Genomic DNA, 16,117 nt, shown 5'->3' with positions numbered 1-16,117 from the left:
GGCCCATTTTAATGCAAAAATTTGACTCCGGATGATTTTTTTCTCTCGAACAACTTATTTTATCTTTCTTATATATTTAAGAATAATTGAAAATATTGTGTCATTTTATTTTTTATTTAGTTTCATATGTTTCAAAGTGCCATAGCAAGTGATCAAAATTTAAAGAAATTGTGAGATAAAATAGAAATTACAATTTATTTTTTATTTTTATCAAATATACAAACACATTCAAATAATTAAAAATGTAGATATTTCGAGGCTGATTGCGAAAAACAATTTTTTTAACGAAACTGAGAAGTTATTTCTCGTGTTTTAGTTGCAGAGTGGCGTCATTATGGTTTATAACATAAAAAATTTCATTAATTGATGTAGCTAAAAATTAAAAAATAGTTACAAACCTAGATGATAAATTTAATAACACAATATAATTAAGAAAATAAAAAAGTTAATTACAAACCTAAAAAAATATAACTTAAATATTATAATAATTATTAAACTTAGAACACATAAATTGTTCAAAAACCGAGCTGGCAATATTGTATGAAATAGTTACTTAATAAAATGCAACAATAATAAAATCAATCAATAAAACTCCCAGGAAAATGCTTGAGATCATTGTTTTATGCGTTCTGTTGCAATATTATTTTTACACTTCAGTGATTATTGCAATTGATTTTGGGTTAAGGGTTATTGTTGTATCGTTCGTCAGTTTTTATGCTTTTTCTATGGTAATGACGAATATGGCACATAAGACTAAAGGAACACTTTATTCTCATTAAAAACCATAAACATACAACTAGTTATAAACCTGCTCCGCGGGTTTTTGCTGCTATGCCCTGCGGGGGCACTTGGTTGGGCTTCGCCCAGTTTAAGTGATACTAACAACAGTTACATTTAATAGGTAGATATTAGGTCATTCACTGAGAGAGGGTGAGTACCTATATATTTTTAAAACACGGAAAGGAAGGAGTTAATGAATAATAACATGTTCAATTTAGATATAATAAGAATGACAGTTGTTTGGGTAAAACTTTACCTAAACTACCGTTTTTAATACGTATTTAAAAAAACATGATTCTACTTAATGCCAATAAAAAAAAAATTTTTGCATTTACGATGTTGAAAATATCGATATTTGATATTAGCAGGATTTATTTATTTGCGCGAATGCAGAATTTACTCGAAACATGAGAATTGAATTTGACCAATCAGAGGGCCAAATCCGTCCAGACGTTGGCGTAGTAGTACTATCAGATTAATTTTCTTAATTAAAATAAGTTTTTTTGTTTATTTTATTGATCGCTGAACAGAACATATTAAAAGTTTTTCTATTTTTTTCAGAATGCTGGCCATCTGCGATATATCTGCCGACCCTGGTGGCTCTATAGAATTTATGAATGAATGTACAACCATTGACACTCCCTTTTGCCTTTACGATGCTGACAGAAACAAAGACACGAAAAGGTTAGTTGAATATTTATTTCTATAACATACTCACCATCTTCTAGAATAGAAATACCGTATCTACACAAGGCAGGTAAGTCTATACATGAAAACTACTTCAACGTTTTACTTGGCCCGCACGCCGTAGTGGAAGTAACATTTTGGAGAAAGCCGTTGAAAAATGTATTGGAAACCGACATATTTGAAAAATAAGAAGTAAAGGTCGTTGACACTACCTGGTTTATTGGCTCCACGCCAGACACCATTAGTACCCATCCGTTAGTTGGGCTGGAATACTAGAAAAATTGTGGCCTTACGTACTAGTCAGTTTAGACGTAAGGGGTGTTTAACATTTTAGCCAAATCAAGTACCATTTCGTCTCTAAAAATGTATAAATATTATCTTCAAAAATAAGTTATATTTTTCAAGAATTTTTTCTAGTTATATTTAAAGTGTTCAAGAGAAATATGTTATATATCTGTAGAAATTCTGAATGATAATTACGTTAAAATACGTTATTCAATGAGTAACACTATTCGTTATTCAATGAGTAATACTATTCGGCAATTTACTCAACCACGGCAAAACACCCCCGAATCCTAGAAAAGTGCCTCAAGAGAGTCCCAACTACTCTCAGCCGTCTAGAGCCCAGTGATACTACAGCATACCCAAGTGGGATATGTTATGAGGTTAAAAGTAGTGGGAGGAGGAAAAGAGGAAAGAGTAGTTACCAAAATCGGCTAAAGCCATTTCAAGAAAATTTGCTTTTTTTAATGGTGGTCTTTCACCAGGGTGATACTGAAATTATCTACCACTCTAGAAAGTACTGTGTGAATGTAAATAATGAAATAACACACATTAATCAAATGAAATTTACTAGAGTACGCCGGCATTTAAACCAGCGACCTCTGGATTTGTAGCCACTAAACCTCGGAGAGCGTCTAATGTTATCACTACTTCTATTATTCTGACTCTTGACATGACTCGACGAAAGTATCTGATTCACTTAATCGTGTCGTCTCTTCCTCGGGCTTCCCCGACTAACTTATTTAAACTCGATTTAAATCACTGACGAGATCAATTAATAGAAATGTGTTAAAGACGTGACCATATGCCCTATGTAAGCTCAAATTTTCCTTAGAATAAACTTTGATGAAATTCTATATGATTTGAGATTTTCACGGTTAAAATAATTATTGTGATATGTTTTCGGGGTAACTCTTTCTTCAGCCAACTTTTCGGATAGCATTACAGTGCCCATCATCTGTCCGATATCTGCCCTGAAATCATCTCAACGAAGTTATTGTCAGCTCTAGACGACAGATTTTCGATGTCTGAAAATGTTTGATCATTTTCCTAAAATTGTAGTGATTTATTTTCGGGGTATTATGCCGTTTTGCGCTATATCTCTTTTAGCCAACGATTTGAACAGTATTACAGTGTCCATCATCGGGGCAGCTGTCGGACAGATGATGGAACTGTAATGCTGTCCTAAATGTTGCCAAAGAATGAGGTAGCAAAAAAGGTATTATAACCCAAAAATAAATCACTATAAAAAGGTTCTATCTGATTATTATATTTTTTTGAACGCCATGTTTTTTTTCAAAGAATGTGAAAAAAATTCAATTGCAATAGCTGGTGCATTCTGCATATTCACCCTTTTACATGTGTTATTTTTAAATATATTTCCTCAGTTTCACGCAATTGGCAGATGGAAACTTATTTCGCAATTGCTTGGTATGAAGTACAACGCAGATGAAACCATGTTGCTCCAAAAATATATAACTTATGGCAGATTAAATTGCCCGTATTTTTCTTCTTTCGTATGGTGGGGGGGTCAGAGGGGGACATTTAGGTCTGCGAGCAATTCTAGGGCCTCAGGCGTCGCCATGTGAACCTAATCCAGCCGGGGAATGAATTGAGCGGGCATTCGTTGACCACATGCCCGTTAAATTTCTAAATGCAAAGTTGTTCTAAAAAAAAAATTAAATTTAAAAACAAAAATTTGCTCAATCTTAAACATATTGTAGATAGGGTTTTGAAGCGAACAATGAAATGTTAGATGGAACCTTGTTGTTCCAAGGCCACTATAGTTGGAAAATTTGACTCAAGCTCGTGAAATTTTACGCTCTAAGCCATAGAATAATCACATTTGATAATTAAATTTTGGATTAAACACATCCAAATAAAATTAGAGTAATCCCCTTATAAGCAACCTAAGCGTCTCATAATAATTTTGCATAATTTCATATCGTGCCATTGCGAATTAGTTAATTTCGGCAGGTGTTTGAGACGGATGAGCATTAGTTGATAATCCGGTCTTTTGTCATACTTAAGGGGTGCAAAGGTGTGTATTGCCTCTCACTAATTCCAGGGAACTCACTAACTTTAAATTAACGGTTTATTAAAGGAATTAGATAGATTAAGGGAAGAATAATATATTGCTGTGTGCGTTGAGTTAATCTTGACTGCTTAATATATATTCATTCTTCAGCAAATAGTTTACTGATCGCGAAAACCTTATTTGCATAACAAACCTTGCCAGTATTATTATAAACGTATTTAAAATGTTATTTTATTTACAGAGAAAACTTTAACATGAAGTTATCTGTGTTAAAAAAATTCGTTAAAGGATGAAAGTGCCATCCAAGATCTAATGTTTTATTAAATGAGATTGAAACGGTTTATTTTTTATAGTGGCATCTGGTGTTTTTATGCTTTATAAATAATAAACTCGGAGAGAAAAAAAAACCTTTCCGGATAGCTTACTATGAAAGTCTATTAAGATATTGAGGTTTTTTTTAATTTTTATCAAAAATAAGAAAAAAGTTACGAAAGTGAACATATATCAATTTTTTCGATTTAAAATTTGCCATGATTTGCCGCCAAAAATTAATGTTGATTTTTATTCGCGAATTCGGCCGCGTTACCTATACCTTGATGGTAAAGCCTACCTATATTGATGGTTTATATGTCATAATCTTGTTGTAGTCAGTTGGTAACGTTTCGGATTGTGCGGTTTTAGATCATTTTTCAAATCATTAATTATGATTGAAAATATTAAAATTACATATTTTTAGTATGATAATCATAATCAGAAAAATAAACTTTAAGGACCAATTTCATAGAAGGTTCTATTCAAGTTCCGTTATTATATCATTATTGGCCAGTTGTTTAACAAAACTGAAATAGTCACTTGAATATAACCTTTGCAGATCTTGAAAATTAACTTTGAAATATGATGAATTGTTCAAATTCCGAGAAACAACCCGTTCTTAATCTTTTACACATTTTAACGGTATTCGTATTTGCAAAAATACCCCATTATCAGACTCATACTGTGTTACTTTAAGAGTTATATTTAACAATTTTTGAACAACATGCTCAACATTATGAAATGTAGCGGTAGCTACTTCCTTTATGTAGGTTTTCTGCGAAAGGATCACTTCTGCACATAAGATTTTGAAAAGGGTAGAATAAAAGATATTATGGCTTCGTTGGCTTGGATACGTGGAATGAATTAATGAAGCAGAATGTTAGAACTATAGGGCTATTGAAAGTAGAAGGATAAAATAGTAGGAAGAATAATAAACTTTCTTTAATATTTATAAATAATAATAATGACTTAGTGACGTAATAAAGTGTTACATTTTTTATTATTTACCATTTTAAGAATACAAAATAATGCAATTTCTTCACAGTCGTCATCACTAGCGATTCCTGTTCCGAGGCGGACTGTAGGTAGTTATATGGGTGTTTCATCATGATTTCCCCATCTTCATGAATGTTGATTAATGAAAAATAAATAAATTCTTCATGCTTGTCGAATGGAATTATATTTTCTCTTTTTTTTCAAAAAAAGAAGACAAAGATTTCAGGATTATGAATAACCTGACAATATTTGAAAATCTCTTACTACCACTACAGAAAGCCGAAAATGTTTTTTTTTATTGTGATGGAGGACTTAGTCAGCCAAGGAATTAAACACACAACTTCTGGGTGCGACCCAAACGCGATGCCAACTTAGCCACTGACCGATGTATCATGAAAATTTTTGTTTTTCTGGCCAAAAGATGTATTTAATTTCCGAATGTTCAGTAGATTTAAGGTTTTCATCCTTGTGGTGTGGGCGTGCTGATCAGCAAAATACTCATTTTTTTCCTTTAGATTTGAGTAGAGCATTCTCAACAAGAGTTTTTTAACAGTGAAAAGATTAAAGTACTTTCAGGTTTATTTTTACTATTGCTTTTTGTGTTTTAATGATCTGCTTGGTGTGGGTGTTTGAAGCAGATCGCCGTCCAATAATTCCACTTTCTATTTTTATATATTAAAGCTTTTACAATTATTATACACAATATTATAAACAATTATAAGATGAGGTCATAAATCTTTTTCTCACCATACCTATACCTATACATAGATGCTACGTGAGATTTGTGTACCAAGTGTAAATAATGTTGGAATGATGAAATATGTTTTTTTAAATTTCGTTAATGGTAAAAATGATAGTAAAATCTAAATAAAAAATGAAATAGAAAGTATTGGAATTAATCGAGGATAATATTGGTATTCCATTGAAAATATGTGATCTGTAAAAAGGAAGGTCTCAGTAACTCAGTAGTTAGAATTACCTTCAAAACTTATTCCAATAAATTAATAATCGTTACAAAAGTGTGATATTTTTCTTAAATAATGAGCAAACTACCGTATCTTATACTTTGACACAAATAGGTTTTTATTTACCACAACCCATGGATAAATTATCACGTGGTTCTTTTGTTAACAAAATTGAGTGGGTAAACAGAACCATCGAGTTGCATAACCAAGCACGAGAAGTAAACAAAGAAAATAGGTGAAGATACATGCGGTAAATGGGGGTGCTCTAAGGCCGAAGGTGGCGAGCAATATTTTATATTTCCTAAAAGGAAAGTTGTAAACCTAAAGGGTGGTAAAGGGGGGGCAATCGCTGTGCTTGTCAACAACTACCGGTTGAGCACAATAAATCACATAATCTCGCCCTCACTCGAGAGGGTTGTCACAATTTTGTGCTTAGTATTCACCCCAAAGCATATCTGACTCAAACTTACCCTCGATGCGATGGATGTAGTATTTTTCTGGAGCAATAACACGTTGAACTGCAAATTTGTGCGGGACTTTTGTCGTTACGATGCCGAGATGTTTTTGCTTCGGAAAAGTATCAGGAGCTTATCGATAGGTTTTTAGTAAGTACCTACTTGTTCACGGCAAAACAAAACATAAAAAATAATGTATTTTTTACTTGCACATACAGATGTTTAAATCACTTGGTCGTGCCATTTCTACTTCGGGTGTCTCCGACTTATTTTACCATCCACTTTCACGCCATGAATTCTTCCTCACTGTAAATCCGCTCCACATGTTCACACCATCGTAACTTCCTTTTCGTAATATTTTCACAACGCTTTCGTCATGCATTCTTTTCTAATTGTTAACCGTAGAATCGGCTCCCCGTTTCGTAAAACGCTAGTGGGCGCATGGAAAACATTTTGCCGGCCATAATTGAATACTTTTTTTTACACAATTCTCTAGGATTAGTAAAAAAACGACGAAAAAATAATTTTACTAAAAAACAAAAAACAAAAAAATTGTTTCTTTTATTATAATTTTAAGGAACTTTAAGAGAACTTGTAACAATTTGAAAAAAAAATAGAAGAAATATAGTTTTTTTGTTCGTTTATTCGTCAGATTGAGCACAAATCTTAAATCATTATCCAGACTCGCAAAGAAATAATCGTAAAGTAGGCAAATTATCTCGTTTGGCATGACTAAACATTTCAGAAAATATTATCATTTTTCGATAACGGAAATTAATAAAAAAGAATTTTGATCTCAATAACGATATATTTGTTCCAACACAATTTGAAGAACATATTGCATTTTTTGAGCTTAATAATCCATAAAAAATTTCACAATTAACTCCTCAGGTTTATTTGTTCGATTTTGCGAATAAACAGCTATTACTCGTAGAGTTCATTTAATCGCTTTTGCGAACAGCTCATACAAATTGTTGTTTACTTTACCGTCATGGTTACAAATATGATCTAGACGGCGTTAGAAAGAAAATAACTCTACGCTTTATATGCAAATCTTGAAGTTAACCACAGGGGATTAAAAATTGATACGTCTATGAAACCAAAGGTTCCTACCACAATTTGAGAAAAAAATACGAAACTTTTTTTAGATGGACATAATAATTATAATATATTTGTAGATAATATTTATACTAAAAATATATATATTTTGTTCATTATAAGTAATATTAGTTCAGTTTTTAAATGTAAAACGAGCCATTTTAAAACTATTTTTGTTTAATTTCAATATTTTAATATTTAAAAAATAACTTTTTTATTTCAAATAATATTTAGAAAGAGTATTTCATCACCTTTCAAAAACAGTTTTCAGTTTTCGGATAGGTTCAGAAATATTAAGTTTGTTTGGATTTGTTGCAAAGTGGAAATACACACAAATCCTCCGACTTTCTGGTAGCATCTTTAACAAATATAATATTCAATCTGCCAAAGCCCTGACGGGTTAAATTTAAATAATTTAATGGTTTGATAATTTGGAAGAACGGACATTCAAGAAAGCAGCAAATTACTTGACATAATTGTACATCCTTGACTAAATTACATAAGGTAATTATTATGCTGTCTGCCCTTTTCAACAAGTTACCCATTTAAATATGAAAGGAGTTAAAGTTTTTGTTCCTTAATCAAATTCAGTCTACTTTGATTAATGACTGCTAATTAAATTTTTGGACGCGCTGTGTGCGTGCCAAAAGTTTTCAAGGAAATTTAACTGTCACCTGCTTGGACACCCTTCTAATAATTTTAATAAGGCCTTAATAATATTTTAGTTTAAATACATTAAAAAAATAACTTTTCGAAGGATATTATTGTAAACTGGAAGAAATAAAATAAGGGTCGGTCAGATAAACTATACTAACGGCCATTGATCCTAACTTTTTGAACGGTCAATTTCAAGCTCCGATCAGCCAAGTGATTTGTTCAGTAACGTTCGATTCGTCTGTTTCCAAATATCTTTACCGTTGATAATCTTAAGTGGCCCCTCTCACTTTCATCGGCAATAAAATGACATCAAAGTAAAAACTTTCAATTTTAAATTAATATTGAAAAATTAATTATAGTATTAATTATTAATGCATATAATTTTTTTTAAATACTGAAATACATAAACCGATATTTTATATATTTTAAACAGACGTATGTAATATGTTAAAAATATAGTATTTTCTTGACTTTAATGATACCGTGTTTCTGTCGACACTTTTTATAACCAGTAATTTACTGAGGTAGGCTTAGTCTAGTAGTTTGGCTTCCTTAAATTGGTTGATTGCACAGTCGTCAACTTTCCGTTGGAAAGAACATAGTTGCGCGATTGAGCAGTGTTGAGCCAAAATTTTGGTTCATCTGTTAATCAGTAGGATTGGGAACAACGGCCGTAACTAACTAGTTGACTAAATATCATGCCATTTCCTTGTAAAGAGTAGCAGATACTCTCGGTATCGCAATGGTAAAAGATCACAATTTGGAATCGAAACGTTGCTTGAAATTAATCTAGCTGTGTTTGGTGACCAGATCTGAATAGCCAGGTACTTTACAACCTTACCCTTTTCCATCTTCTTACTTTCACTATTCTCTTCTTCTACTCTTCTTCTATCACGTCATACGCCGATTGAGAATGCTATAGTACCACTAGCTAACAGTTGGAACTATCATGCATTAGCGTAAAAAAAAAAAACAAAAAATATTTATTTATAGGCTCCAAACAGTTGGGAGCAGTTGCGACAGTTAAAACATTCTATTTTCGGTTGTCTGTGATATGCGTTAGTTATCTGCGTGAAATTTGGATAAATTAATTTAAATTTGTGTGAATTTAAGTGTTATTTTTAAAATTGAAACTGATTATTGCTTGAAGAATTCAGACGAACCATAGAGTAGGTACTCGTACCTACGTGTAAAGGTAGAATGGAAGATACTTTCACTATCGCCGTATCAGCAGACCACCACTCAGAATTGAAACTTTGCCTGAAATGGCTTTGGCTGTCTCTGGTGACCAAATCTTTCAGCCAGGTACTTTCCCACCTTCTTCTTCCCAATCTGCTTTCCCTCCCCGCTACTTTAAGTCTCACAACATACCCCAGTTGGGGATGCCATAGTCTCACTGGCTCTTTACGATTGGGAGTAGATGGGTGTCTTTATACGGTGTCACACATACATTTTTTTTTATAGAAAATTGCCACTATCAAAATTGGAACTGATTATTGGAACACACTATTCAGTGATAAATAAAAGTTGTGTAATATATGTTAATTTTATAGATAATTATAAAATGGGTAATTTAGTTAACAAACTACTTAAGAGTAAACATTTCTCGTGTTTGGGTTGGGGAGTAGGGCCATTCTATTTAATCAGATAGGTATGTAAATTAACCAATACCATTTACCCTTATGTTTTCTTTGTTACACAGAGCTTATTTTGTTGAAAATATAAAAAAAAACATTTATTAAAACATGATAATGATAAAATAAGTAGAAATGAGTTTTTGATTAAAAGTATATCTAAAAACTTTTATTTGTGTGTATCCATTCTGTCTTTGTGTTTTCTTGTTTCCAGAATCAATTATTCCAAAGGCTTTGTCTTAAGTATCTCTTGTTGTTGTAACTTGTGTTTGTAAGCAATGTAAATTGTGTCCATTGAGACCTTTCATTTGAGCAAACGCAAAACGGAGTTTTCCCCTGACTGCTTCTTAGTAGTCGAGGCGAAGGTCTTATTTGGTTCTGCCTCACTAAATATCCTGACCTTCTGCAGGGTCGCTGGTAGTTGATACGATAAATGTATAGATTATTTATAGAGGAGACATTTTCTTGCCAAATGTTATGTAAACATATTTGTGAAATGTAAACAATATTATGATGTTAAAAAGTACAACGTATCGCCGCAGAAGAAGCGATTCAAGCGTGATGTTTCCTATAGTTACCTAACCTACTATTACAATCAGAAGGTTTACTTGTGTTTTCTCATTGAGAAATACTTCTTATTATTATCTGCTTTACTGTTTTACTGCTTTACCTTAAACTTAAAATGTCATTGATGATACAAAAGTCCAATTGCATACAAGCCTGCACACTTAACTATAATTAGTAAGTAATATAATAATAAAGTAATTTGTTCCACAGTATATAAGTTAAGTGTAAATGGCTACAAGTCTTCCATCAAACAAACATGTAAACACGCTATAATGACATTTCCGTGATGGATGATTTGTATCCATGGAAACGTGAAATTCCCTTAGAAAAACATATATTGGCTGTAATAAAACTGGCATTTTTTAAATCAATGACTACACGTAATTCTGTAAACATATCGCGTTTTTTTTAAGTTTGAATTTACGTAAACAAAGTCTACAGCAAGCGGACGGACCAGCAACAATGATTATTCCGTTATCTAACGCATTCAGAGATACTGAGATATCTCTATATAACACTGAACTCTTTAAACATTTCCCATGAAATACCAGTCACGCTGTATCTTCAGCAACTTCCACAGTATAAAACAAGAACACTTATAAAAAAAATTGTATTTAAAATATTGACCCAACCTACCTAGGCACGGTAACTCACTTTTGTTTATTTTACAAGCGGGACTTAACTAACTTGGATTCCCTCAAGAAATCACAAAAAAGCCGTGCGGAATTAAGTTTTGTATGAAAATACATACCTAGTAAATAATATATTTTCTTTACGTCGCTGATTTATTGAGCACACAGATGGTACCTTCGTCCACGATGAAAAAAATTCCAACTGGAATTGACTGAATGAACAGTAAGGCAGTGAGTCACTTATAGCCACAGAATAAAGAAATGCTTTATGGACGTGTATCGTTATCCAAATATTTGGCCAATCGGGCTTTGAATTTCCAATACAAAATGGTATTTGAAGGGGATTGGGTAATAGTGCACGGAAAAAAATGAGTTTTGCTAATTTATTGAAAATCTTCAAATTATTGAAAACGTGATTCCTGATTAACTATGAGTGAATTCCACATTTATCGGAACACGTGTTCAAACATCTGCATTTGACTTGTTAATATACAATGACGAAATGCTGAAAAATTAGGATTTTTATGAACACGTGTTCTGACTCATAATGCGTTCTTATTTTACTAACAGTTTATTAAGAAACCTATCAATTCATTCGTTAAGGGCCTGCGATCCCGTTTTTAACCGGATAGCGAATAATTTGAACAGATTCTTAAAGAATTTGAAATTTTTATATCAATTTGTTATTGTTGTACACAAAATTTATATTCGGATTTCTATATAATAATATATTCAATTTCAATAATAATGATAAAATGTTCAATTTTTAGTGTTGAGAGATGCTGAAGAAGTTATTTAAAATATCTGTTCAAAAATGCTTATGATTACAATAAACTTGAATTGTGTTTTTAGATTCTCACGGCCAAAAGCATTTTTATTGTTTGTTTTTGGGGTGTTATGCCGTGTTGCGCTAACTCCTTCTTTAGCCGACATTTTGGACAGCGTTGCAGTGTCCATCATCAGGGCAGATCCGAAGATCCGAAGATGATCACATCTTCGGATCTGCCCTGATGATGGACACTGCAACGCTTTCCGAAACGTCGGCTAAAGAAGGAGTTAGCGCAACACGGCATAACACACCAAAAACAAACAATAAAAATTGAATTGTGTTGTTGAACGGTGAGAGAATCAATACATTATTTTAAAAAATCGTTGAACTTTATAACTTACCAGTATTTATAATATTTTTATAGGTGTATCTACTTGACGGTGAGCTGTTGTTTTCACCGCTCCGCAAGTATATTTATGGAGGTATACGATAAATTATTGATTAAATGTAACAAACGAAAGCGAAACAGGGTTTTGTTCGCCAAGGGCGGCGGGTTGGTTTACAAAGGGATGTGATGAGCACTCGGGGGTTGAATAATGCCCTCGAATATTTTCAATACAGGGTCGTTAATGTGATTTGTGGAGTGCGGTAGCCTTACTTTTCCGGCGCGGGAATAAAAAGGGATTGTTTTTGATATTTCAACACCGAAAATCTATTGTTTTCATTTATAATTTTTTTGCTGCTATTACTTTATGTAAATGACGCATTTTTAAATAAGTGAATGGAGGTCAAAAACATCTCGCTAAGAATGATCAGTATAATTCGGAACGTTGGCTCGATAAATTTGCAGATTGCAAACCGTAATTGTAAATTTTAAGTTTCTTTGGATTGTTTCAATAATTATTCATGAATATATCCCAAGAAACCTAAAACTAACAGATAGACTTCAACTCTATTTATCTTAAAAAATACATTTATATAATTATTAGTTTTGTCGTATTTCTTGATATAGTGTATTTATTATTACTTCAATCTTTCCATTACTATTTTTGATATGTCTAACTAATGCCTAACATTTTCTAAAGCCAATAAAAAAATAATTAATTAATTTCAATAAATAGTTATATAGTATTACAAAAAAACTAACAATTTACTTCAGTAATGTCATTTTATACTCCTCAGTATTGACAGATATGTAATTTTATGGTCGAGAGGTACAAAGATGTTAAAACGAACTTAATAAAACCAAAAACTGCCCACGCGTTTGAAATTTAATCAAAAGGTAGCAAGTAATACTCTTGTGTTTAATTTTTGAGATACCATATCGTGTTGCGCTTCCTTCTTATTAAGCCAACGTATCTTACAGCGCCCATAATTAGAGCAGATGTATTGTGATGTTTATTGTTCGGTGTAATGTTACTATCTTAAAGTTGTCTTGAGTTAAAATTGGGAAAACATTCATACGGTAGAAAGCTTTTAGGTTTTTAGATAGGTCGAATAAATCATAATTATAAAGTAACCCCTTGAAATAACTAATTTCCATTTTTTTGTTAAACCGTTATAATCTTGTTAGGTTCAGCTCTTCCGAGCACGTCTCATACGCGGAAGTCTTGGTTGAGATAAATAGAAAACTTCACTACGTGTTCGGGGTTATTCGCGGGGTAAAAACAACCCTAAGGTGCACAGCCATTGTTTTAACGTTCATTTTAAAAGCAGAATTTATGATTATCACAGCTGACTACAATTTCTTCAGTAAAAAAGCAAAAGAAAAAATAAAAAACAGGTACGTGGAAAAACATTGCTGGAAATTTGTTGGAAATAATTCTTACTTCATTCCTGGTTATTTGTGTCTTGTTTCTAAAGACCAAATAAAGGTAAGCTAAGAAAAAAATATGACAAATCTGTTTGCCCTTTTCAAAAAAATTATGTTCTTTTCAAAAGATTTTTGGCCAACTAATTAAAAATATTGACATTGTTGATGATCCAATAAATAAAGCCGTTTTGGTAAAGATTGGCCAGGGGCGGCGCAATGAATGTCATAAACCATGTTATAAATCATACTTTGCTTTTTCTGTCCTCTTTTGTGGAGGGGGTCTGCCGGGTCATTGCCAGGCAAAACAACGTAAGACGAATAAAGCTTCATTCACGCTATGAGTTTTATAACGCTTTGCAATATTAATAATCGCTTACGAATAATATGTAGGTTGTGGACATACGATTTTGACAAGGGTGATCTTAATAAGGCTACTAAACACGTAACAAGTACATTAATACAACTTTATGCAAATTACTTCTTATAAATGGCTGATTTTTATTTATATATTTTTAATGTGATACCTCACAAGACCGCCTCTTTCTGTACAGTGTAAAGGCATGGAGCTACGGCGCCGCCCGGTTGGGCAGCGTTGTGAGGCGGGTCTTGAAAAGGCCCGGATTATATAAAGGAGGAAAACAGAGGACGGCAACTCGTTCCACATACGAGCCAATTTACACAAAAACGAGTTGAAGAAGCGGCCTGTTCTCAAGAAGCCAACTGTAAACGGGTGTTTTGGTCGTGTACGTCGAGTTTATCCCACGTGCACCGGGGATCAATGCTGTTAATTGATGATATTATTAAATTGTTGTTACGTTTGATTTCTAAACTAAACTTTCACGAAAGTCGTGCCTATAATCGGAGAGTAAAATTGTCTCGTTTACAAACTGTTGAAAGATATTGCAACCTGGTAAAGATCACCATTCAGAATCGAAACGTTGTTTGAAATGGGTTAAGTCGTGTTTGGTGACTACATCTGACTAGTTGGGTACATCTCCATCTTTCTTTTTTCCGTCTACACTTCCTCCCCATTCCTTCAGCCTCACGATATGAATACCTCGAGTGAGGATGCCGTGTCTCACAAGCGACGGCAGACTCCTACTCGGTTATTGTAATGCGATAATGACAAAGCAACTGCAAGAAGTCTATGCGCCGAACATTTAGCATCCTTGTGAACAAGGCTTTGGGAGAAACTTTTACTCACAGAATAGACGTAATGGGAGCTTTGTTAGGCTGGAATTACAATACGCGCATAAAATGAGATGTCACTGGCAGATAATTAGAATTACGGAAATTGAATGTTAGATGGGGACGCGTTTTAACTGATGGCTTCATAAAATTTTATTGAGTCATTATTAACGGTTGAACGACCTGAAACCTTCCATCAACATCATTTACAAAAATCGATCGAATAGCTTGTCATTATGATTTTATCGTTTTGCGCGATATATCTGACGTTTTTTTCTAACTGAATACCTAGAGTGATGTAATTTGTACTTTGAAATTGATTTCTCTCGCTGAAAGATAATTGCCAGACTGTTTTTTTGTAACAAAAAAGGAATAATAACATTTTCTATGTACAAACATATGAAGCTGCTAGTTCGAAAAAACTCACGAAAGTCCTATATTGTATTCGAACTATCGTTCGCAACTATTGTGTGGAGCTATTGTTTGCAACTATTGTTTAAAATTAGTATTACATCTACCTATATTGTTTGCTCTAATTGTTTATCAAAAAATCTGTTATGCATTCGTTTATCATTGATTTGCCAGTTTTTAAAAATCAGATGCAGACAACAATGTTTCCTCTTATTTTGAAATCTCATTAACACGGTAACCTTCGTCTTGTTTCGAAAGTGAAGAGTGCTAAATTTCATCAAGCTAGTAATAAAACTCTATAAAAAACAAAACAATGCCACCACAGACTCTTCTTTACATATCATTATGTAAGTATATAATATAATATTTACATAATAAATATATTGAAAGATTATGAATCTGTACTTTATCTAACTATTTTTGTCCTATTATATCATATTTAGAACAATGTAAACCCTTAATTTTATACATAATTTGTATGCAGACATCCATCATTGTCTAAAGTAGTGTTTTTCATTCTCTTTAAGGGGAAGGTCTCAATTCTTTTGTTATATTTTAGAGGTGGTGTAAAATTTACGTCAAACTCTCTTGTTTACACATCGTGAGAAGAAATTCACAAAAAATTATGCCTTGCCACCCCACTTCACTGGATCAAAAAATGGATTTTATCTTTAGAAGAATATTCCTCCATGAGTTTTTAGATAAATTGTAAAACTTTGTGGAAAGGAAGTGAAAACAATGGCAGCCATTAGTTTTATTTTCCCGCTGATTGAATCAAAAATGAAATTAAGTTTGTTCATATGAAGGTCTCTAAATATGAACTCTTGAATAAG

At 32.7% G+C, this 16,117-nt stretch overlaps 1 protein-coding gene across 2 annotated transcripts in view; it reads left to right on the top strand.

Annotated features, from left to right (window-relative positions):
- Positions 1-16,117, top strand: part of LKRSDH (lysine ketoglutarate reductase/saccharopine dehydrogenase) — a 418,858-nt gene that overhangs the window by 179,643 nt on the left and 223,098 nt on the right. For both annotated transcript variants that reach the window (XM_089635917.1, XM_089635918.1), the window contains exon 10: positions 1,342-1,464. In XM_089635917.1, coding sequence (XP_089492043.1) covers positions 1,342-1,464 — 123 coding nt within the window. The remainder of the gene's footprint in view (positions 1-1,341; positions 1,465-16,117) is intronic.

The sequence above is a fragment of the Hesperophylax consimilis genome, chromosome 9, assembly GCF_061612785.1.
Source record: "Hesperophylax consimilis isolate HC1 chromosome 9, BYU_Hcon_1.0, whole genome shotgun sequence".
Lineage (NCBI taxonomy): Eukaryota > Metazoa > Arthropoda > Insecta > Trichoptera > Limnephilidae > Hesperophylax > Hesperophylax consimilis.
Note: the sequence above shows the minus strand (reverse complement) of the source record. Positions and strands in the feature narration are given on the sequence as shown.